This window comes from Triturus cristatus, chromosome 4_1 (genome assembly GCF_964204655.1).
Source record: "Triturus cristatus chromosome 4_1, aTriCri1.1, whole genome shotgun sequence".
In the NCBI taxonomy this organism is placed as follows: domain Eukaryota; kingdom Metazoa; phylum Chordata; class Amphibia; order Caudata; family Salamandridae; genus Triturus; species Triturus cristatus.
The window spans coordinates 552483516-552508517 of record NC_140585.1 but is presented as its reverse complement, the minus strand read 5'-3'; the positions used below and the strand labels follow the sequence as shown (position 1 = coordinate 552508517).

Sequence of the window (25002 nt, the reverse complement as noted above, 5' to 3'; positions counted from 1 at the left end):
TGACTTAATATCGGTTGTAACACTTTCAGACAGTTCAGGCTTTTAGATAAAGTTTTGCATGGCGACATTTAGCGCCCAAAATTCCAATCCAAAAAGCACATACACAAGGCCCACAATGCAATGTTCTATTGAGCAGAAAGCCAAGATTGGTTGAGAGCTGCATGTGACGTGTCCACTGGCATCTCTGGAAATGGAAGATGGACATATATTTGTATTAAGACACATTTACACGTTGCTCTTCCAGCCTTTGTATTAGTGTGCTACTTAAATTACATTTGTGATTCAAAACTTTCCTAATTTAAAATAAAGTATCCCTCTTCAAAACTGTTTTGTGCATTATCACACTTGGCCAGCTACCCTCACTGCAGAGAATGGGCACGTTTTTGCATGATGTGCATTGTACACCCTGTCAGCACACACACATGGTACATAATGGATGCAGAGAGAACACCCACCAGCATCAAGAACACTTGGTACATAATGGCTCATGATGCAACTTCCCTCCACGTGATGGACACTTTTTGACGTTTTTACAAGCATTGCATCACCAAATTATCTGCCATGAGACGGAATGTCAACACGGCAGCAAGCATGCCTAATGTTTTATTTAAGTGAGCCTTAGAAAGTGACACTCATAAGAAACACTGTTTTATAACATTTCAGGTAAACCTGGTAATTTGAGCACGTATCCTCTTTTATGCAATTGAAGTATTTCTCTGCAAATTAAGAATTGTATGTATATGATTTTAATGATTTGCATTTAACACTGTTAAGCTCTTGAAGCGGAAAACAAAACTGTTTTCAGTTTCATTGCAGTGTGCAAACATGAAGCTTAATTGAAACACGAGAAAGATCATGAGTCATAGATAGGATCTACATTACAAGGCAGCGTTTTAATCTGGTTTTTTTTCATGGTTTCATGTGCCCTGGACTGCAATGAGTATCCAAGGGGGCACGCATCTGCGCACCCTTTTGTCGCACTGCTAGATCAGAATATCAATATATCCTTAAATGCAGAAACTAATCCCATCCCTCCAGCTTAATTTTGCATGTGCTTAAACCCCAAAACTGTTCTCTCCGCTATTACTGTGTCCCGCTTTCAACCAGCTACTAAATCACTCTTTTGCAGATAAGTCACTTTTCTTGCCTCGTAATCTCTGAACAAATGGATAAATACATAAATCACATAAAAAGCCGCAACTGGCAACCTCATCGTCATGTGCACTTCCATTCCCTGCTGCCAGCATTACGTCTTGTTCAAACCACTACCGTGCGTTATTTTAAACCACGTACACGCCAAAAAAACAGGTGTAATTCTAACCCCGTGACCTGATCGGCTAGAAGTTTAAACATTTAAGAGACCGCTTTGAAAATTATTTACATGCACTGCAAACACTTCAAGAAACAGCTTCATAATCATTGCATGAAAACGAAAAAGTAATCGTCCCCAGTTTTCACCCATAATTCGCATGAGCAATAAGCGCGCACTCCTTTCCTCCCAAATCATACCATCCTACAAATGCGACAAAATATGACATGAAAAAACAAAATAATGCTGCTTAAATTAAGTAAAATAAAAACTAAAAACTCTAAATTTTAGAGCGAGCGTAGTCCAGCCAGGGACAGCCTCCCCTGCATCTACCCCGGAGGACGCTCGGTGTCCGTTATCCGTGATGCCACGGGGTGTGGCCAGCCTCACAAAACTGGAAACAAATGCGAAAAAGAGCCATCCGCACCCCAGCCGTCTCAAGTTGATGTGTGGTTGATAGGACTGAGGGAGCAGCGGGAGGGGACTGAGCGGGTGGGTTGGGGGTTCTGCTGAGACTGACAGATGGGCAGGAGTTTCCCCTCCAATTCAGTTGGTAATTAGCCCGGTCTGCTTCGGCAGCATCCCAGTTCCCCCCTCCAGGCACCTGCTGGGGAATAGAGCACCCTCCGCTGTCTGCGATCACAACAGTGAAACGCATTTCAGATGCACCAGAGGGCGGGTGGGGGGCAGCATCAGTGGGCAGCATCAGAGACACGACTGCCCTCGGGCACAGGCGGGATGGATTGGCAGATTACTATTTACGATGTTTTGTCTGTGTCTCCCTTTCTGCAGCTGGCCAGGGCACCGCCGTGCTTTACTATCTCACGTTTTATGTATAATATTTATAACACTTCTTTCAATGTAGCGCCACCAGAGCATTGACCTTCTTCTCTGCGCTCCTGTGTGCTCTCAGATAACTACAGAGTAAGTTTGACAGGAGCGGGTGGAACTCGCAGGAATCTGTTGCCAAAGGTCACAACGCCAGCACCATGACAAACAGCGCCAGGACTTGTGTGTAGATGTTTTGAACCAACCATGTTGTTTGTTGTTCGAGTTAGATGACCACATCTCGATTCCATGCCACCAAGAACACAATAGACCAGACCTGCCCTTTGCTCTCACGACCGCTGTAACCCTGTAGTGGTTTTAATAATCTCCATTAATAGGAAAAGAAGATACGGGCAAATCACTTAATCTCCCCGTGCCTGGATGTGTAATGTAAATACGGTGCTATGTAAAGCGCTCCAATACCTTCGGGTCGAGTTCGCGCTCGGCTATATAAATATGCAACAAAAAATAACAGGCCAGGGTAGGGGCTCGCTACGGGTGTGGAGCTGATCAGGCCTGCGCAGGGCTCATTAAGCTTACCTGTTGCTCCGGTCGACCTGGTGGCAGGCTGAACAAGGCAGGCGCCACAGGGCCCGGTAGCAGTTTAATACTGCCTGCGCCACCTGCACGCTTTCCAGCACCGGCCGCTCCGCTCTGCCATACCTGCTGCTGTGCACCGGCACTCGACGCGCAGGAAGAAAAACGCGCCGCCAGGGTTTGAAAGGCAAGTGGCGGCTGCGCAGAGACTAATGGAGGAACAACCAATCCTTTTTGGCCCGCCCCTCCCAGCTAAGCTCAATTTGAGCAGCTGGTTTGGGTGAGGGCGGGTAACGTCGCCATAAAAAAGGCCGAATTATTACAACAATGTAAATAGGCTACTAAATTGTGACGCTACCAGCGCGAGCTACTTACGGGGCCTTGGCGAGCTACCAGTAGCTCGCGATCGACCGGTTGGAGACCCTGCTCTAGCAGATGTAAACGCTGTAATCAACTAGATGCAGACTTCTGGCATCTTGCGTGGGAGTTTGCGCTAGTGGCTAAATTCTGGGAATAAGTGGTGCAACATATACACAAGATGTCCGGGATAGACTTGCAATGCACGCCGCTGATTTGCTTGCTGTATTGTATTCCACATGTCAATTTATACGAATCGCAATGCTAATGGCTAAACGCCGGGTCGCTGTTACATGGGAGGGGGTGCAGGCACCAAAGGTGATGCATTGGATGAAAGACCTGGTATATTGCAAAGAAAAATTGGAACTGTACGCGGAGGAGTTACCGATCTCATCCAAACCCAAAGACATTTGGGAACCTTTACGTCAATTTCTTCAACAACAAACTCTACGCATTTCTCCGGACAAGACAATTTGACACTCTATCACTTCAATACCTCTTTGTAAAGCCAACTATGGTCACTGATTTGCGTTAGGTAGGCCTTGGAACTCTGTACCGATTAATCACACATTGTTTATCTTGGTTCTGTTAACAAGCTACCTTGCATGGTAGCAATGTGGTTTATTTTTGTTCTGAAAACGCAATAAAAAGAGTAAAAAAAAAAAAAAAAGAGGAACAAAAAGAAACCTACCAACCCTTAGTGTGGTCACCTACTGGTCGAAGCCAGCCTGTCACCACCAGACCGAGGTCTGACCTCATGGGGTGAACGCCAGCGTGCTCAGAGGTAGAGAACAAACTGGGTCCTGGGCGGAGGCGTTCACAACTTCCCCTGGTCAAGAAGAGACTTCTGTGGCGGGAAGCTTCAAAGGCCTTTCCGCCTTTGAAACAAGACCCTAGCCTCTCCTGATATGAGCAGTCCCCCCCTCCCTCCCCCCTTTCTGTCCTCACCCCTTTTGCTAGGAAGACAGGCAGGAAAATTTTAAAAAATAAAATAGGATTTATGCACCCCTACTCCACCCCTCAGATGCAGGAGGCGAGCTGAAGCACATATTTCAGTGCCCGCCATCTTGAAGATGGTGGGACTTATCCAATCAAGGCTAGGGCTACGTACTGTTCGCACGGGAGGTGGGCATAATGGGGGGTGTGGACACCCAGGGAAGGGGCCCATCGGCCACTACCTGTCACTCCCTTTTAAATGCGCCTAGATTTAGTATATAGGTGACATTCCCAGACCCTGAACTTATATTCCACGAACACAAGATGTCAAATGAAGATACGCTGTTGGACCGAGAACTGCAGAACTCGTGGCGGACTTTTGGCGCAAACTCATGCCTGCCACTACAGAACTCTACAATCTGTATCCTTCAGCTAGTCTGCTTACTGGGTGGCCTCCACAAACCCCGGTGGGTCATCAGCACTTCACAAATTTCTAAAGAACTCTCGAGATAGTGAAGTCCGGTCCAGTGTCCTCTAGCTTTCCAGCCCGACCGACGTTTTCGAGTACCAGCGATGCGTACCTCTGCTCTGGACGGTCAGTTCGACCTCTATACCAAATCTTGAGGACCCAGGACCCACCGGGGTTAAAAGGTACCAATACGCGATGCACCTGATCCCTTGCTGCAAAAACCTACAAAACAGAGTCCAGGCGGACTCCAACTTTACAGTGAGCCAGCACCAGACAAGGGACTTCAGGACTCTGGAGACCCACTTCAGCAGTGGCTCATCAGCCTCCGAATCGTCGCTCCAAAGTGCCAGCCTATGACTGCGAGGCTTATCTTTCAGTGCCTTTGTCCAGCTGCACATCTTCACTGCAGCCTTACAGCCGGGGCATCTTCAACCAAGCTGTGCTCCTGAGACCCCACAGCTCTTGCGACTTCTACTTTCTCTTGAGAACCCGCGGGCTTGCCTCCAACTCCCCTTTTGTTTTTACAGGTGGCCCCTTGCTTTGTAGCGTGCCAGATACAAAGTCCCTTTTGTCTCCTTTTTTCCCCAAGAAACACAGGAAGCTCCTGATAACTTGGCCTTGGCACTTTGGACCTTGGCCTGATTCTTCCAACTTCTAAAAGGGTAACCACACAATCACTGTACTCCATTGCTTTTTCCAATTGTCTTTGTCCTTCAATAGGAAATGTATAGTGTTTAATTACGCCCAACTGTGGATATTGTATTTACTCAGATTTTCTCGTATTGTGAAAAGTATTGATCTTAGACCCGAAGTTCTTGGTCTAAATATTCATACAAAAAGAAGTACTATTTTTCTAATATGGTCTCTTCATAGAGTGTGTGCATCATTTATTGCCTCGGTGTGTTCAGCAAATGCTAGCACTACCCTCTGACAAGCCTAACGGCTCATCCAGAGTACCACAAAATTGAGTGTTAGTATTCTCTACTTTTGTCTCTGTAAACCCGACCCCTCTGCACGGTGTACCCTATTTTTGTGCCTTATATAGAGATGTAGGTTTTCTACAATGTTGTATTTGTTTTATAATCTGAAACAGAAGATCATAAACGGGCCTAATTATGTTTTTCTCATTTCCTTTGTAGGACTTATTGATGCCAATGAAAGTCCACAAACTGCAGCTTTACGGGAGCTTGAGGAGGAAACTGGGTATAAAGGAGAAGTTGCAGAGTGTTCTCCAGGTTGCTATTAAGCTTTTCCTGTCCAGATTTCTAAATTGTGAATTAGAATTTAGAAGATTATTGCTTTCCCTATGTAAATTGATGCATTGACTGTAGGTTGAAGGCACTCTATTTTGCTTTTTTTAATAACGTTATTCGATGTTGACAGTGCAAAAAAGTCTACATTCAGCTATTAGATGTTACACTTCTGCTTATGATTGCACCCAGCGATTTGCAGACATATCACTAAGAGCTACATGAGGTGATTATCTCTAACCAGTGAAGCTAATCAGACCTGTGCAAGTTTGTTCTGGATAGTGTCTCTTGGAAAGTAGTGAGAACAAGTGAGAGGCTCACATAATCACTCAACCTCTCATTCTGTCTCCATCATGCACTGCAGTGAGATTATGTGAGTTTGAAGCAGGGAGTGAAATTCACAAAGCACACACTTTCCATCTGTAGCTAAGCAGACCCACAGATCCTGGCACACATCTTTAGATACAACATTAGTGTTGCTTTTATGTATGTATTAGGGGATGCAAAAATGTAAATGTGTGGTTTGGCAGCAAAGTAGAGAAATGTCTCATTTTCAGAACTTCAATACAGTCAAATGTCACATTTCACAAAACCCTAGCTCCCCTCCTCCATTCAGTTCTCCGCCCATTCTCCACCCACTACAATATTCATTGTAGTGAACCGAAACAAACAATATTTGGTTTGACTACCATTGGTTTAAATTTTTTGACCAATTTCAAACATAATGGTATTAAAGTACATATTAGAAGGCACAGGAATTCTTGCGAATTTTCATATGCAGTTCAGGTATCCTTGTGGTCTGATGGAAGAACATGATCACAGTATTGAGAGACAGAAGAGATTTCGCCATTTTGATTTATCTTTCTGAATTAAATGTATAAAAAACTGACAATTCAGTCTTAAAGTAGTATAGATATGTATTTGCCTGGGTCTCATAAATGTGGGGTTTCCGGTTATGTATAGCTATCTGCTAGAGACATCTATCCGCAAATTCCTTACCTTTGAATTTCCCAGGCGTCAGACTGGATCCTGAAGATGTTTGCTTGAGCTGTACCCCTGAGTGCCAGTGGGTGGCGTCAAGCTGCTGCTTTAGGCATCGTCCACGCCAGAAGTAACGACTGCGTCACCTATGTAGGTGCCACCTCAGCACCCTGACGTTGTTTCTTTTCTTTCTGCTCGAATTAGCACTGATAAAGAGCTACCCCTCTGTTGCTTTTTGACAGAATTATTTTGACGTTTTGTCAAATTCTTTTTTGAATAATGTTTCCTCCTGGTGTGTCGAAGTGATGTCTTTGAGGAAGACTGGTTTTAAACCGTGTGGTACCTGTCATTGTGCCATTTAGGTTATGGACCCACATCTGGTGTGTCTGTGCTGTCTCAAGCTGGACCACAACTCCAAGTCGTGGTTGGGCTGCTGGGACATGGCACTGAAGACTTTGAGGGAGGTGTCCCTGAAGAACAAGTTACTTACCTTCGGTAACGATGTATCTGTAAGAAACATTAGTTAGTTAGATTCCTCACCTTAGACTATCCCCAGGCGTCAGACTGGATCCGGAAGATTTTTCGTCCGCAATACACCTTGCGCGTCGCTAGGCGTCGTCTGCGGCTCCGCGTCCGTCGTCGGCGTCGTGCGCGGAATGACGTCGTCGGAGTACTTAGACTCCGCCCTCGCGCGCTGATGTCAGTTCTTGTACATAGCTTTCCGCGCCAGTAACGCAGAGCCATGCAAAGACCGACACTGGTGCCAAAAATAAAATCTAGGGGCCTGAAAAGGATAACCTTAACCCTAGATGTCAGTTCGCAGAACGGGGAGGATGGGTGGGTCGGGAGGAATCTAACTAACTAATGTTTCTTACAGATACATCGTTACCGAAGGTAAGTAACTTGTTCATCTGAAAGAAACACGTTAGTTAGATTCCTCACCTTAGAATAGATACCCAAGCAATACCATCCCCGGTGGTGGGTCTGCGAACCAAGATCACACCAGAAAGTCCTGGAGGACAGAACGGCCAAAGAAGCCATCCCTCCGGACTTGGCTGTCAAGGCAATAATGCCTGGCAAACGTGTGTAGCGAAGCCCACGTCGCCGCCTGAGAGATGTCCTGCAAAGGGACACCCCGTCCCAAAGCAGTAGTAGCCGCTGTGGCCCGAGTGGAGTGGGCGCGCAGCCCAACAGGAGGGTCCTTTTTTGCCAAGGAGTAACAAATTTTGATGCACAAAACGACCCACCGAGAGATGGTCCGTTTGTGCACCGCTTTCCCCTTCTTAGCACCCACGTATCCAACGAAAAGTTGGTCGTCCACCCGGAACTGCTTTGTGCGGTCCAGATAAAAGGAGAGCGCACGTTTTGGGTCCAGACGGTGGAGCCTCTCTTCCTCTTTGGAAGGAGGCGGAAAGAAGGTGGGCAAGGTGACAGACTGCCCAAGATGAAATGGAGTCACCACTTTCGGAAGAAAGGAGGGACGAGGCCGAAGGACAACCTTGTCCGGATGAACAGACAGAAAAGGAGGCTTTGAAGATAAAGCCTGGAGCTCACTCACCCGTCTAGCCGAGTTGATGGCTACCAGAAAAGCAGTCTTAAGAGTCAGAAGACGAAGAGGACAATTGTGAAGAGGCTCGAAGGGAGCGCACATCAGGAATGTCAAGACAAGATTCAAGTCCCACTGAGGCATTACAAAAGGAACAGGAGGGAACGTGTGAGTAATGCATTTTAGAAAGCGTGTAACTACAGGGGACTTGAAAAGAGAAGGCTGATCAGGAAGCCGCAAGAAGGCAGAGATGGCAGCAAGATAACCTTTCAGAGTGCCCAGGGCAGAGCCCTGCCGGGCCAAAGAAAGAAGAAAGAGGAGAACCTCAGAAAGAGGGGCAGAAAGGGGATGCACAGCCTTTTCTGTGCACCATGCCACAAATTTGTTCCACCGGCAGGCGTATACCGTCTTTGTGGAGGGACGCCTGGCTGCCAGAATGATATCAGACTTCAGGAGGCAAGTCAAATGGCATCAACTGCCGCCGCTCAATCTCCACGCATGGAGGTGGAGGCTGGACAGGTTTGGGTGGAGGACCGTCCCCTGCTGCTGCGACAGAAGATCCTCCCGAAGGGGCAGACGTATCGGAGGATCGGTCAGCATACTGAGTAGCTCGGGATACCAGTACCTTCGTGCCCAAACCGGAGCCACCAAGATAACTTGGGCCCGGTCGTGCCTGATATTCTTCAGCACTCTGGGCAGAAGTGGTATAGGCGGAAAGGCGTACAACAGACCGCAACTCCACTCGTGACGAAAAGCGTCGCCGAGCGAGTGCCGCCTTGGAAATTCCAACGCGCAGAACTGCTGACATTGCGCGTTCTCTTCGGTGGCGAATAGATCTAACCAAGGCTCTCCCCACTGCTGAAAGAGACCTTGCGCCACTTCGGAGTTCAGACGCCATTCGTGATCCATCATGCACCGGCGGCTGAGTTCGTCTGCTCTGGCGTTCAGAGAGCCCGCCAGATGTTGAACCACCAGGGTGACGCCCTGGTGTTCCAGCCATGTCCAGAGGCGCAGAGCCTCCTGACAAAGGGTCCACGACCCCACCCCGCCCTGTTTGTTGCAATACCACATGGCGGTGGTGTTGTCCGTGAACACCTGCACGACACTTCCCCTGACAGAGGGAAGGAAGGCTTTCAGTGCAAGTCGGATCGCTCTCAACTCCAACAGGTTGATGTGGAGACGAGACTCCGCCGGAGACCAGAGGCCTCTGATCTCCGCCTCTCCCATATGGCCACCCCATCCCAGGAGGGACACATCCGTCACTACGACATGCTCCGGTTGGGGAAGGGAGAGGCTCTTGCCCTTGACCCAATCGCGGTCCGTGAGCCACCACTGCAACTGCTGTGCAGTGCCCTCCGAGATCAAGACATGGTCGGACAGGTTGCCGTGATGCTGGGCCCACTGAAACTTCAGGTCCCACTGCAGAGCCCGCATGCGCCGCCTGGCGTGATGCACTAGTAGGATGCAGGAGGCCATCCGCCCCAGAAGCCGCAACACTAGCCTGACCGAGACCCAGGATAGAGGCCGAAAGATGGGAATCAGGGCCTGTATATCCCGGACCCGCTGTTCCGGTGGATGGACCCGGAACTGCGCCGAATCGAGAACCGCTCCGATGAAGAGGAGCTTTTGAGAGGGGCTCAGGTGTGACTTCGGCACGTTGATGGAAAATCCCAGCAAATGCAGGAGATCCGCCGTAGTCTGGAGGTGGGAGACGACTGCCTGGGGCGAGCCCGCCTTCAACAACCAGTCGTCGAGATAGGGGAAGACTGGAACCCCTGATCTGCGCAGATGAGCTGCGACCACCGCCATCACTTTCGTGAACACCCGAGGGGCACTGGTGAGGCCGAAGGGGAGCACGGTAAACTGAAAGTGCTCTGGGCCCACCGTGAACCGCAGGTAACGCCGGCAGGACAGGGATGTGGAAATATGCGTCCTGCAAGTCCAACGCTACCATCCAGTCTCCGGGGTCTAGGGCAGCTAGAACCTGAGCCAAAGTTAACATCTTGAACCTCTCCTTCCGGAGGAAGGTATTGACGTTCCGGAGGTCCAAGATAGGGTGTAGGCCCCCTTTGCCCTTCTTGGGAACCAGAAAGTAGTGGGAATAACAACCACGACCTACTTCTGGGCTCGGAACGCGCTCGACGGCCCCCTTGGCCAAGAGGGCCGAAACTTCCTCGTGGAGAAGATTCAAATGATCCCCCGAGATACGGTGGTGCTGCGGTGGCATAGCTGGAGGGGTCGTCTCGAAGGGGAGGGAGTAGCCCCTTCGGACGATTTGCAGCACCCACCTGTCCGATGTGATGGACCGCCAGTGGAGCAGGTGATGGCGAACTCTGCCGCCCACTGGCGTGGAATGGGCCTGAAAGCTCGGACTAGGAAGGCTTTGAGGCGGATGCTGCCGGGGTGGATGTGGGCTGACCTCGTTGTCCTCCAGAACCTCCTCGGCGGAAACCACGTCCGCGACCACGCGCAGGTTGGTTCTGCGGCTGGTGGCTAGGCGCACGTGAGGAGGCACCCCTTCCTTGGCCACGAAAGGGGCGAAAGGCGGAAGTTTGCGACCGCGGGGCCGAGAGGCCCAAGGACTTGGCCGTAGCCCGGGAGTCCTTAAAGCGATTCAGCGCACTGTCTGCTTTTTCGCCAAAAAGGCGAGTGCCATCAAAGGGCATGTCCATGAGAGTGCTCTGGACATCGCCCGAAAATGACGTGGACCGCAGCCAGGCGTGACGTCTAAGCGCCACTGTGGTAGAAATGGCCCTACCCAGCGAGTCCGTGGTGTCAAGTCATATCGTATAGCATGTCGCGCGGCATCCCTCCCATCGGCCAGAGCCTGGGTAAGTCTTGTCCGGACCTCCTCCGGACACAGGGGCAGCGCGTCCTCCACCGCATCCCACAGAGAGTGGGAATAACGGTCCAAGAGACAAGCGGTGTTCAAAGACCACAGGCCCAAACTAAGGGAGGAGAACCGCTTCTTGCCAAACTGTTCTAGTCTCTTGGAATCCCGGTCCGGCGGGGCGGTCGGGAAAGAGGATTGGGAGGTGGAGGCCTGGATAACCAGGCTCTCAGGGGTAGGGTGTTGGGACAGAAAACTGGGGTCGCCTGGAGCAGGGCGGTGGCGCCTGGCGACGTTCCTGTCCACAGGAGGAACTGTGGAGGGCTTGGACCAGGTGCCCTGCAGAACGTCAATGAGGGCCTCATTGAATTGCAGCAGAGGCTCAGTGGAGCTTGCTGCAGACTGAAGCACCTCAGTAAGGACGTTAGTCCTCACAGCCACGGCAGGCAGCTCGAGCCCAAGGGCTGCGGCCGCCTTGCGCAGCACCACAGAGAAAGCAGCGCCCTCCTCCGAAGCCACAGTCGGAGGAGGGACAAATCCAGTGTCTGGAGAGGTATCCAGGCCACTGGCCTCCCCCAGTTCATCTGCGCAGTCCTGGGACAGTTGAGCCTGAACGGCCATAGGATCCTCGGATCCCTCCCAGTTGTCCCCATCATCCGACTCCTGGTGTAGAGGAGAAAGTAACGGAGCCGGGCGGTAGACATAATGTGTCTCTAGCGGCGCCGATCGCGGCGTCCATCGACGCCGGGCCCGGAGTGTGACTGAACCGGGGCTCGACGTCGAACGGAGTCGACGCCGGCGGTGGTACCGGTGTCGACGCCGGCGGAGGAGGCGTGACGAGGTCGACCGGCGTCGACAGGGACTCAAACGGGTCCCACGGGCGCTTGCGGCGTCGAGGCCGGAGCCGTCAACGGCGCCGGGGCCGGAGCCACCGGCAGGCAAGGCAGCCCAGTCGGGTCCGCGGGGCCCGAAGGCGCACCAGCGGGCGCCGACGGCGGAGCCAGATTCCTCATGGCCGAGAGGAAGGCACTGCTTTCCGCCGGCGTCGCGTCAGTCCCAGGGACCGGAGGGTATGGGGACGTGCGCGGCGCCTGCAGCTCCGCCGGAGCCGCGGGGGTGGAACCACCCTGACCCTCGGCCGACGAGGGGAGTCCGAAGAGCGGTGTCGCCTCTTGGACTTCTTGGAATGCTTCGACTTACCCGAAGACTTGGATCCCGACGACCGATGGTGACGTCGGCTGCGGCTCCACGACCGATCCTTGGACCTCCTCCTGGACCGGGATCGAGGGGGCGCGCGGAGCCGAGTGGCGAATCTCGAGAAGCTTACGGGACCGCTCCGTCTAGCCTTCGAGGTCAGGGCCTTGCAGTCCGAGCACGACTCCGCGTCGTGATCGAGGCCCAAGCAATAAAGGCACCGGCGGTTTTGGTCCGTAACCAACATCAAGCGGCTACAGTCCGTACAGGCTTTGAAACCAGGCATCCTACCGGCACCGGAGTCGTTAGACAGGATCAAAAAGTTAGTCAAAAAGTGACGAAAGGGGTAGCTCTCCCGGATGTGCGCTTACTGGCACGGAAAAAAGAAGAACTGACGTCAGCGCGCGAGGGCGGCGTCTAAGTACTCCGACGTCATTCCGGCGCACGACGCCGACGACGGACGCGGAGCCGCAGACGACGCCTAGCGACGCGCAAGGGGTATTGCTGACGAAAAATCTTCCGGATCCAGTCTGACGCCTGGGGATATTCTAAGGTGAGGAATCTAACTAACGTGTTTCTTTCAGATGCTGTTAGCAACCTGGCTGGAGACCCTCAGCTGTCTCTGTCCTGATCGAGAGGGAGGTCGTGGACCCGCTCCAAGAGCTCATTGTCTTAGATGCGAGGAAGAAGTACAAGAAGTTGAAGATTCTCCTTGTACATCGGCAGACGTGACGAAGGAGCATCAATTCAATTCAGCTGTTTTTATGTAGCACATGGTTATCCAACTGCCCTCCCAGTGCTGACTGCAAACTAACCCAACACGGTGTTGCGATAAGACCATTTACCTCAAACCACTCTAGAAAACTTTACAAGTTTCCTGAAGGAAACCTCCAACTGCTGACATCTGAGGAAGGCTGGGAGAGTATTTCAGAGCGTGGGCATAAGGAACGCGAAGGAGTGGCCTCTGCTCCTCATTCTTTTTATCTTCAGCACGGCTAGGCTTCTCAGATTACCTAATAGAAAATACCTCCCTGGAGCATATGGGGTGAGAAAGTTCTGAATGATAAGAGGGCCTTTTCTGTGTATGGCCTGGTGGGCAATGCAGAGGGCCTTGATGTGAATTCTTTTTTGAAATGGTAGCCAGTGAAGGCTGATAGGGCTGGTCTGGCTGATTAGAATTTAGATATTTTCTGCAGGATTCTCTCAGCGGCATTCTGTACCACTAGGAGCCTATTGATAACGTATTTCGGCTTCCTAAGTAAAGGAAGTTACTGTAGTATAAGTGTGAGTTTATTAGACTCTATCACCACCCTTCTTGTGGGAAATTGTAGCATCTAATGGAATTTCCTGAGGTATGTTAGAGTGGCAAAACATGAACCAGCTGTTTTTTGGGCCTGTCTTCATCATATCCAGACGCCTAGGCTTTTTACTGCTTTGGCTGGTTTTTGACGTTCGCCAAGAGGTTCTCACCATGACCATTCCAAGCACCTTTGACTGCTGCCTACCACCAACACCTCAGTTTTGTCACCAAATGCTTCAGCCTGCTACCGGATGTTTGAGGCATGGTTCTGTGCCAGCAGCTCTGGCCTCAGCTCCGACGGGCCCCCGATGTGTATAGGTTTTATGTATTTCAGTGTTTCAATATGTTCTATACCAGGTACAGTACAGGCTAAGAATTTGAGAATGTGTTCGTAGAACTCTAGGTTCGAGGCATATGAGCTGCAGATCACACACTTAGGATAGTAGATCGCCATCTGGTGTTGGGTTCGGATGCTTGCAGGTTGTTGTCTTCGGAAGAAATCTTTGGTCACGAGATAGGTGACTCCTCCCTTGGACTACAGTGCGCATGGGCATCCACTCCATCCTCAGATTGTTTTTTTCCGCCATTGGGTTCGGATGTAACTTTTTCACTCCGGTAGAAAACTTCAAAAACAAGCTTTCGAAGCGAAAAACTTTTACAGAACTACATCGAGGCACCTTCACTCGACATCGCATTCATCGGACCGGTTCCGGACGTCGACGCGGGCGATTGGACCTATCCGCGCCGTGAGTCCTACGGCTCATGGAAATGACGCCGTTTAAAAAATGCCCCTAGTGTGGAGCAACATTTCCACACAGTGACCATCATAAGGTCTGCAACCTGTGCCTGTCGCCGGAACACAACGAGTCCAGCTGTCCAGCCTGCGCCGCATTTCGATCCAAAAAGACCATTCTGGATCGAAGAGCTCGACGCCATATCATGGCACACAGACCAGCCCCGGAGCCAGATAACCTCTTCGATGAGGGTCCCGATGTCCCGGAAGAATATTCCGAGGAACTTCAAATTATCTCAGAAGCAGACGACTCAGACGACCCCATTACTCCAGGGCAACGCGTGAGTAACACTGCCCCTACCCCAACCCCTCCAAAACCAAAGGCATTGGTCAAGACTTCGCCAGCTGGCCCCAGTCGAGATCGAAAACACCCTTCAGAAGCCCCGCCTTCGGGCTCGGCTCCGAAGAAACACAAGCCTTCCACTGGCTCGGGCCCGAGCAAACCACATATCCTTGTGCCACCGGCACCAAAGACACAAGACCTCTCTGCACCGAAACCGGCTCCGGCGCCTTCGGCACCGAAAACACCGAGGCCCATAGACAAGCCGGCACCGAAAGCTCCCAAGCTCAAAGACTCAACTTCGGCACCGACACCTTCATCGGCATCGAAACCACCGGCTAAGGACTATAATACACCTCCTAAAGCCAAAGACTCTACCGATCACCCAAAACCTCGATCGGAACCGAAAAAAACAGCGCCAAAGTCTGTTCCTCAAGACCAAGAACTTTTCCACCCAGATCCAACACAAAAAAGGATCTATATTAATCCAAAAACTGGACATGTCACTGCTGTACCGTGTAGGAAACCGGACACAACACCTGCCCCAGTTCCTATAAAGAAGGACTCTGCAACATCACCAATTCCTCCTTACTCTCCTGTTCCACCTCCTACCCCACCCCCTCTGCCTTCAGCACCATTACCTCTACCATCTCCATCACATATACCACCCCCACAGGATGATGATGATGATGATGACCTAGGGGGAGGGGGTGATCCTGATGATCTTAATAATCCGTTCACAAACCCAGATACTGTACCATTGGACGACAGGGCATACCCTCTACCAGATATGCCTGACCCTACACCATATCCCTCCAAACCATCACTTCCAGATGACCACCTGGGGTTTGGACAACTAGTACACAGAGCAGCACTTTATCATGGCGTCACCATGCACTCCGATACACCCGAGGAAGACTTCCTCTTAGACACTTTTGAACAGTCTCAGAAGTCGGTTCAAATTTTACCCATGATTAAAGGGGTCATAAAACACGCCACAGAAGTATTTAAAGACCCCGTACGGGCCAGGGTACTCAACCCAAGAATTGAGAAAAAATATAGACCTGCCCCAGAAGATCCTTGTTACATCAAAGGGCAGCTCACTCTGGTTTCCCTGGTCGTTTCCAACGCAAGGAAACGTGCCAACTCCCAAACTACGGGAGATACACCGCCCCGACAAGGAATCCAAACTATTAGAGGCATCGGGCAAAAGAGTAGCAGCACAAGCCGCTAATCATTGGCGTATTGCCAACACCCAAGCCCTATTAGCACGCTACGATAGGGCTCACTATGATCAGTTAGAAGACCAATACAAGGCCCAGGCAAATGACCTTATACAAGAGGGAAAACTTATCTCAAATGCCTCAATTAAATGTGCACTTGACGCCGCAGACACTGCCTTGAGGGCAATAAACGCAAGTGTACTCCTTAGACGCCATGCATGGCTACGCATTTCAGGCTTTAAGCCAGAAGTACAAACTACTATACTTAGCCAACCATTTAATCAGGAACAACTGTTTGGACCAGCAGTAGACACTGCACTTGAGAAAATGAAAAAAGACACAGACTGCTAAATTAATGGGAGCATTGCAGTCTCCACAACCACGTAGCTCCTTTCGACGCTCCTTCTACAGGCGAGCCTCCAAAAACATTGGAGCAGACACCTTCTCCACATTCAAACCCTCTACACAAACATCCCCCAGTAGAGGATATTTTAGAGGAGGATATAGAGGAAACAACACCAAGGGACGAGGTCGAGGCAGTACCAACACTCTTACCTCTCCCGCCACAAAACAGTGACTTTCCTCCACTCCCCCCAGACCATTCCACTCCAATCGGGGGAAGACTCAAACAGTTCCTACCTGTCTGGAACTCCATCACAACAGACAAGTGGGTAAGACAAATTATCCAGTATGGTTACTGCCTGGAACTAACCACTACCCCCCACACATTCTACCCAAGCAACGCTATGTCACCAGACCATCTTGCGCTCCTCAAACAAGAAGTGCTCTCATTGCTTCAAAAACACGCAATAGAACCAGTTCCCTTACAACATCAGGGTACAGGGGTATACTCACTGTACTTCCTAATCCCCAAAAAGGACGAGACGCTCAGACCAATACTGGACCTCAGACTCCTAAATCAGTACATAAACTCTGATCATTTCCATATGATCACTCTTCAACAAGTACTCCCACTACAACAAGGCGATTTCCTTGCCACATTAGACCTCAAGGACGCCTATTTTCACATCCCCATGCATCCTGCTCACAGGAAGTATCTAAGATTTGTGGTGGACGGACAACACTATCAGTTTACAGTCCTTCCATTCGGGGTAACAACTGCGCCCAGAGTATTCACCAAATGCCTAGCAGTAGTAGCAGCGCATCTCAGGAGACCGCAAATTCATGTCTTCCCATATCTAGACGATTGGCTCATAAAAGCCAATTCATTCAACAAATGCATCCTACACACTCACCAAACTATTCAAATCTTACACAACTTGAGATTCACAATAAACTATCCCAAATCTAATCTCCAACCCTCCCACATACATCAATATCTGGGAGCCACCATAAATACCTCCAAAGCACTAGCATATCCCAGCCCAGCCAGGATAGCCAAAATACAAGCTCTGATCGCAAAATTTCAAACCCAACACTCTCTTCCAGCAAGAGTGTTTATGCAACTCATAGGCATGATGGCGTCCTGCATCTTCATTGTGCCTTATGCAAGACTTCAAATGCGTCCCTTGCAAGAATGTCTAGCACGTCAGTGGAATCAGGCTCACGGACAACTGGCAGATCTGGTGTTGGTGGACAGCCGCTCACATCGCTCTCTAAAATGGTGAAACACTATAAACCTGTCCAAAGGCCGGCCGTTCTTAGAACCTCTTCCACAAATAGTGCTGACAACCGACGCATCTCTCACAGGATGGGGAGCCCATCTCCTAACACACACCACTCAGGGCACCTGGACCACTCAACAGAAAGGGCTCCATATCAATTACCTGGAGCTACTGGCAGTATTCCTAGCACTAAAATCATTCCAATCTCCAGAACAAAACTGTCCTCATCCGGACGGACAACATGACAGCCATGTATTACATACAAAAACAAGGAGGCACACATTCTCTCCAGCTGTCCCATCTCGCACAGAACATTTGGAGATGGGTCATTCCCCAGAACATATACCTGCTAGCAGAACACCTTCCAGGAGTTCACAATCAGATTGCCGACCTGTTGAGTCGACAAACCCAACAGATCCACAAATGGGAACTACACCCACAAGTCCTACTCCCATTCTTCCAAAAATGGGGCCAACCAGACATAGACCTGTTCGCCACACACGAAAATGCAAAATGCCCAACCTTCGCTGCCAGGTTTCCCCACCCACAGTCAAAGGGCAATGCAATATGGATGAACTGGTCAGTCAGATTTGCGTACGCTTTTCCGCCTCTCCCACTCATTCCATTTGTGGTACGCAAACTCAGGCAACAGTCTCTCAAGCTGAAACTAATAGCTCCCACATGGGCGCGTCAACCCTGGTTCACAACACTGCTGGAACTCTCTAGTTCCACACCAATAACTGTGCCTCTCCCCGTCCTTATTAACCCAGAACCATGGAGAAATCAGACACCCAGATCCACATCAACTGAACCTAGCGATCTGGCTCCTGAAGTCCTAGAATTCGGTTACCTCAACCTACCACCAGACTGCATGAATATTATAAAAGAGGCCAGACGACCTACTACTAGAGCCTGCTACTCTGCAAAATGGAAATGATTTGCCATTTACTGCACTGACAATGATATACGTCCACTGGATGCATCCATCCAGAACATCATTTGCTTCTTACTACACTTGCAAAGATGGAATCTAGCGTACTCATCCATACGTCTTCACCTAGCAGCATTAGCAGCCTACTTACAAAATCGACAACACTAGTCATTATTTAAAGTACCAGCGATCAAAGCCTTCATGGAAGGTCTTGAAAGGATTATTCCTCCCAGATTACCACCCTCTCCAGTGTGGAACCTAAATATTCTTCTCACAAGGCTCATGGGTCCCCCATTTGAACCTCTGCATAAATGCGAACTACAGTTCCTTACATGGAAAGTAGCGTTCCTTATTGCTATCACATCCCTTAGAAGGGTAAGTGAGATCCAGGCTTTAACAATACAAGAACCATTCCTACAGCTACACCGTAACAAAGTGGTTCTTAGAACAAATCCTAAATTCCTACCCAAAGTCATTTCTCCGTTCCATCTTAACCAATCAGTCGAGCTACCAGTGTTCTTCCCAAATCCAGACTCTGTAGCTGAAAGAGCTCTTCATACCATAGACGTTAAAAGAGCCCTGCTTTATTACATTGATAGAACCAAATGTTTTCGCAAAACCAAACAATTGTTTGTTGCTTTCTCTCCACCACATAAAGGCAACCCCATTTCCAAATCCGGAATAGCCAGGTGGATAGTTAAATGTATCCAAATATGCTACCACAAGGCTAAACGCACTCTAACAGTTCCCCCTAGAGCGCATTCCACGCGCAAAATAGGGGCTTCCATGGCATTCCTAGGAAACATTCCCTTAGAAGATATTTGTAAGGCAGCCACATGGTCTACGACACACACCTTCGCTAAACACTACTGTGTTGACGTACAAGCCAAACAACAAGCTTCTGTGGGTCAGGCTGTCCTTAAAACTTTATTCCAAACTGCTGCAGCTGTTACAGGTGACCACCGCTAGGGGATACACTGCTATATAGTCTATCCTAAGTGTGTGATCTGCAGCTCGTATGCCTCGAACAGAATATGCTACTTACCAGTATGCATCTGTTCTTGGCATGTAGAGCTGCAGAGCCACACACGGCCACCCACCTTCCCGGGACCTGTGTCTGTTCCAGCATCGTCTTACTTAGACAGTACACATGGACATCCTTTCTTTATTTTTACAAACTCCATCATTTCCCATCATGGTGAAAAACAATCTGAGGATGGAGTGGATGCCCATGCGCACTGTAGTCCAAGGGAGGAGTCCCCTATCTCGTGACCAAAGACTTCTTCCGAAGACAACAACAACCTGCAAGCATCCGAGCCCAACAACCAGATGGCGATCTACTATCCTAAGTGTGTGGTTCTGCAGCTCTACATGCCAAGAACAGATGCATATTGGTAAGTAGCATATTCCTTTTGGACCTCTCCTTTTCAATGGAGTGTAGAGTTCCAGAATCAAAAGGGATAGTTTTACAACATGTAATTGCATTTTTATTTGTTATTCCACTTTCAAAACAATTCCTGGAATAGAAACCTAACAAGTTTAAAACGCTTGTTCCTAGAACAAAGGTGATTGTGCTTTTAAACTGTTTCTAAAGCCCGAGAAGCCTACTTTTACTCCGAGAGCTCTGCCCATTTTCTTGTTATATGTTCAGAAAAGTAGCATCCATTAAACCTCCAAGGGGGGGCTGGGTGGCTTGTTTGGTGGGTAGATTGATAATCATTCTGTGGAGGATACTCTATCTGGAGAATTGTTGCGGACCGGTGAATAACTAATATTGGCTTCTAGATTCTTTACCTTAGAATAGATCTCAAAGCTGTGCCAAAGAAAAGCATCAGAAGTTTACGAAAAATTGGATTTCACTGCAGAAGCAAAGCACTTTCATAAAACATGAATGAGCAAATTTCTAGTCTGGAGAGCCAAAGCTAGATTATGGTTTACATGAGCATAGAAAATATTGTACAAAATGGTTAAGTCAGTCAGCGTCATGTTTATCCTGGTAAACCAATTACTTTTATGACCAATGTAATCAGTCTGATAGCTCACAATAATTTCAGCCAGACCGTTTTGCCACCATTTTTAGAATTCAAGTTTTTTATTGGGTGGTTGCGAGATCAATTGTACACAGCTTAACTGCCTACATCAGACTGCCGGCAGAGCGCAAAGCAAGGAGAATGACACAGCGTGAAGGTCTACATCCCGGAGGACGACTCCGCATTTAATTCAGGCTAAGGTGCCACCATTTTTAGCTACGTGAAATTCCGTGTCACATGTGAACTACCACTTAATGAAGACTCGTAGTTCAATATAGCTGGAAGTGCAAATCGTGCCAATAAATAGAAACATTAAATACATTTACGGCATAAAAACAGTATAAAGCATAAAAGGAAGTAAAATACTTCATTAAACCAGTTATTGCGTGAATTTTCATTCTTACTAAAATTAATAAAAATGAATCCATCGGGTTTGAACCGTGACCTGTTCATTCCCATCAGAATGAACAGGTCACGGTTCAAACCCGATAGATTCTTTTTTAGGTCTCGCCTAGCGACGCCGTGCGAAGCGCTGTCACTAGTGAGATCTATTGTTGTCTATTTGCCTCGGAAGGGGGACAGGACATGTGAACGCGCACGGCGGCGTTGGCACAACTCCAAGGACATGAGTTGTTGACTTTGGCTCGGAAGGGAGACAGAGATGTGCACTTTCTCCCGGACAGCCCATGTGCACGCTCATGCCGTCTGTTCTCTGCCGATGCGCGCACCCACCGCGCTCTCCTGGACAGCCACACGGACACGCTCGCACCATCCACGGGACGCTGCATTGAAAGCTGTCCCGAAGCTGCAGTGGCCTAACCACATCCCTTAATTTAGGCCAATAAGCCACTCTTGGTTGATTTGGTGCTCCCGATAAGCGCAGATACAAGACTATACAACATCACGCCATCGTATTGATCCAGACACTACTGCTCAACACCGATCAAATGGCCTCAAATCCCAGTCTCAACCACGTCACCAATCTTAACGCACCCCATCTAATGGGCTCTAACGCCAACTCCTTCCTTCGACATCTTCACTACCCACGTTGACCCCTGACCCTTTACCACTGTCCAGCTTGCCCAGAGTGCGTTTGGGTGGTTTCAAAGGATTGTTTGAATGCTCAACTATTTTATTTCTCCCCCATGCGACACTCACTACGTCGTTCAAAAGCCTACCAGGGGGAGTCGCATAGGAAGGGAAGCACACGTGCCAGTGCTCCCGACTCATGGGGGATCGAGGACATCCCGAGCTGAGCGCGCGTGTTCATCAGAACAGGACCCCCGCCCCCATACCAACCAGCCAGCCACCATTACTGTGCTCAACCGCTCTTCACATCTGCCCGGCACGCGCACACAGAATCACTCACCTGCCGGTCTCACACAACTGCTCCAGCTGTATCTGGTTGAAATTTCTCGCAAACCGGTCACTGCCCGGATAAAAGCATTTAACTTTGAGTTATCACGCGTGCGTAGTGATAGTTGTTGAGCTGAGAGACGTTACATAGATAAGTAAATTCTACAGAAAACTGCGCGGGCACATTGAGAAAGTGAAACTGCATGAGGCTTTAAACGGCTGACACGCGTGCGCAGTGCAGGAAACAAAGTCTTACTCTGCACGTCTGGCGCATAGCAGTTTCTATTTGCTTGGCAGTACTTCTAGTTCAGTGGTTCCCAAACCAATGCTGTGCGCATGTTATACTACGCTGAATTGACATGGTGTGGAAGAGGATTTCGAGACCCCAGTGTATAATTTGTATAGCCCCATGTTAATAGAAAGGGTTTGTTGGGGGAGTGGTGGGGGGGCCTGTAACACTGTGCTCCCGTTAGTGTGTGAATGAGGGCAGTCAGTGGGCGCGCACGCTGGTAAGCTCAAGCTAGGGTCACCTATGCGGGTCTTTGAGTCTGTCCATCCATGGAGCAGTGCACTCAGAAGAGGTGTGTGTGTGCTTGTGTCATTCTTGATGCGGGTTTGTGAACTATGCGAGTGGATTCGGCTACGGTGTGCCTGGATGACTGACTGCATGTAGTGATTGTAGGGGTGACGTCTGTATGGGTCTGTGGGTTGGTGTGTCTGGGTCAGTCTGTGGTAGGTCGGTGAGTTTGTGGCTCGGCAGTATCTAGATGGGTCTGTGATAGGTGGGTGAGTCTGTAGCATGCCGGTGCAAGTCTTTGGTAGGTCGGTGTGTCTGTATGTGGCTTGCTGTGCCCGGTTGTGAGTGAGTACCCTCCGGGGGGTCTGTGTGTTTGAATGTGTCAGTTTGTGAGACCAGTTGTTGGGATGCGTTTGCTGGTGTGTGTCATGTGTGTGCAATGCCTGGCTGTGCGTGTGCTCGCCTGCCTGTGCGTGTGTGCGGAGCTGCGTGTGAGAGCCCTGGCTGTGCCAAGCTGTAGGTGTGTATGTGTGTGTGTGTGTGTGTGTACAAAATGTAGGTGTGTCAGCTTATGTGCAAGCATGAGTCAGTGTGTGTGAAGTTGTGGGTGCGTGCATGAGCGCATCGGTGTGTGTGTGTGTATGGGCGCCTTATGGTGATACCGGGTCCGGTTTTACTGCCTCATTTGGTCGGCCATTCCGCTCCGGGGCCGTGACCGCTGGGGGCGTATTGAGTGGGCGGTCTGGGCCTCCCAAGAGTGCCAGAGGCCCTGTTGACTTCAGGCGGCACTGGGGGAAGGGCGCGTGACTTCAACATCGCAGCGTCCATACCCCCACCCCTATTCTAGGTATTTCAATAGGTTCGTAGGTGTGGGGATACACGGCGTGGGGCCTAGTAGTGGCTGTTTTGTGCGGGCCAGTCTACAGAAATACGTTTAGCTCCTACTGACATTAAATAAATAAATGACCTCGCAGCGCGATAGAGTGCGAGGCAAGGATCTCATCGCGGAATTTGAGAAGTATCGTCAATAGCATGGTTAAACTCTCGCAAAGGCGAGACCTATTGCATTGCAAATGCTTGTTATTAATTTTTGTAGGAATAAAAATTCACACAATAACTGTTTAAGTATTTTACTTCCTTTATGCTTTATACTGTTTTTTTTTTTTTTAAACTTTATTAAGTTTTGCTTATAAACAGCCAGGGTAATCAATACAAAACTGCATGAAGCCAATGCAGCATATTCAGAAGTGATACACAACATGTCAATACTCATTCACGAGGTACATAGCAAAGTACATGTAATTCCTGCTCGTCCCCACACCGACCGCAGTCCACATAAAAGTCCAGAGGCCGGCAGCCCACGCTACAGACATGGATCGTACAGCGAGGCACACAAGATTAGCCAGTAATCTAGTTCAGAAGAGAGGTTACATCAAGCTACCCCCATCCCCGGCCTCCCCCATGCCCACACACATAGAGTACAGTGAATAACAACAACCTAGGAGGACTATAGCCACATCACCGCACCATACTCCCAGGCTATGGACGAGATTAAAGGGCTCTGAGTCTAGAACCAAGCCATTATCATGCCATGTTCAACAATGCATTCTACGTGGAAGCCTCAGGGGTGTGTAGCAGGAGATATTGTTTAAGTGGTCCCCATATGTCCCTGGGTCTTGAGCTGCGGGGCAACGTTTCTGCATAAATGGAGCTCTGGTCCTGACTGTATATCTTATCTTCAAGCCATTCCTTAAATTTGGGGGCGCGTCCCCTTCCCCATCTGCACGCCACTCTTCGCTTCGCCAATAAGAGCGCTAACGTAATGGCGATACGCCTGCGGGAGCCGTGCAGTATATCCCAGCAAAGCCACAAGTGGACTACATTCAACGACACCGGACGTCATCTGTGTGTGCCTCAAATTTTTTGCCAATATTCCAAGACCCTGGGGCAGTCCCACGCCAGGTGCATAAAACCAGCCCCCGGGCTACCACAACGGTCGCAGCTGTCACTGTCACGCAGCTTGAGTCGATATAATTTTACGGGTGTACAATAGATACGAAGGATGTACCGAAAATGGATAATCCGTAATCTACAGCTGGCAGAAATGCATGCAACTTGCCTACAACAATATCCCCATTGCTCCGGAGACAGGTCAAATCCCTTATCAGTGGACCAGTTGTGCAATGCAGCATGCGCAGGTTCTGGCTGAAGAGAACGTACCGTGTGATACAATGTAGAGACCATATGCCTCGGGCTATCTGCAGATAACATAAGATGGAGCGGTACTAAAGAGTCCGGTTCCATGGGGAAGTCCAGGAGAATAGTCCCTAACCCCTGTTGGAGCCGCAAATATAAAAAGGTTTCTAATTGAGTGGGAATCGTCTGTCGGAAAAACTGATCAATCGATCGAAATCTACCCTGGAGAAAAACATCCCCCATGTGCCAATCTGCAGACGCGCGCACATCTTATGAAATCCCCGTTCCTGCAATAAAGGCATCTGTGGATGATAGGAAAGTGGCATCAATGGGGAATATATCATTGCAGCATTAAGACGCTTCCCAATGGTGAGCCAGGCGGTGATTGTGCTCGTGACAGTGGTAGGAGGCGTGTTTCTGGCCGGCGGAGGCGCATGAACCGCCCCACTCAGCGGAACTGGATCCGCCAACCAATCCTCCGCCGCTACCTGCGGCATATAGCATGAGGGGCACA

General features: G+C 49.6%; 1 protein-coding gene across 1 annotated transcript in view; it reads left to right on the top strand.

Annotated features, from left to right (window-relative positions):
* NUDT5 (nudix hydrolase 5) overlaps positions 1-25002 on the top strand; it is a 304683-nt gene that overhangs the window by 221567 nt on the left and 58114 nt on the right. The window contains exon 7 of the mRNA XM_085651095.1: positions 5576-5671. Within this exon, the coding sequence (XP_085507221.1) occupies positions 5576-5671 (96 nt within the window). The remainder of the gene's footprint in view (positions 1-5575; positions 5672-25002) is intronic.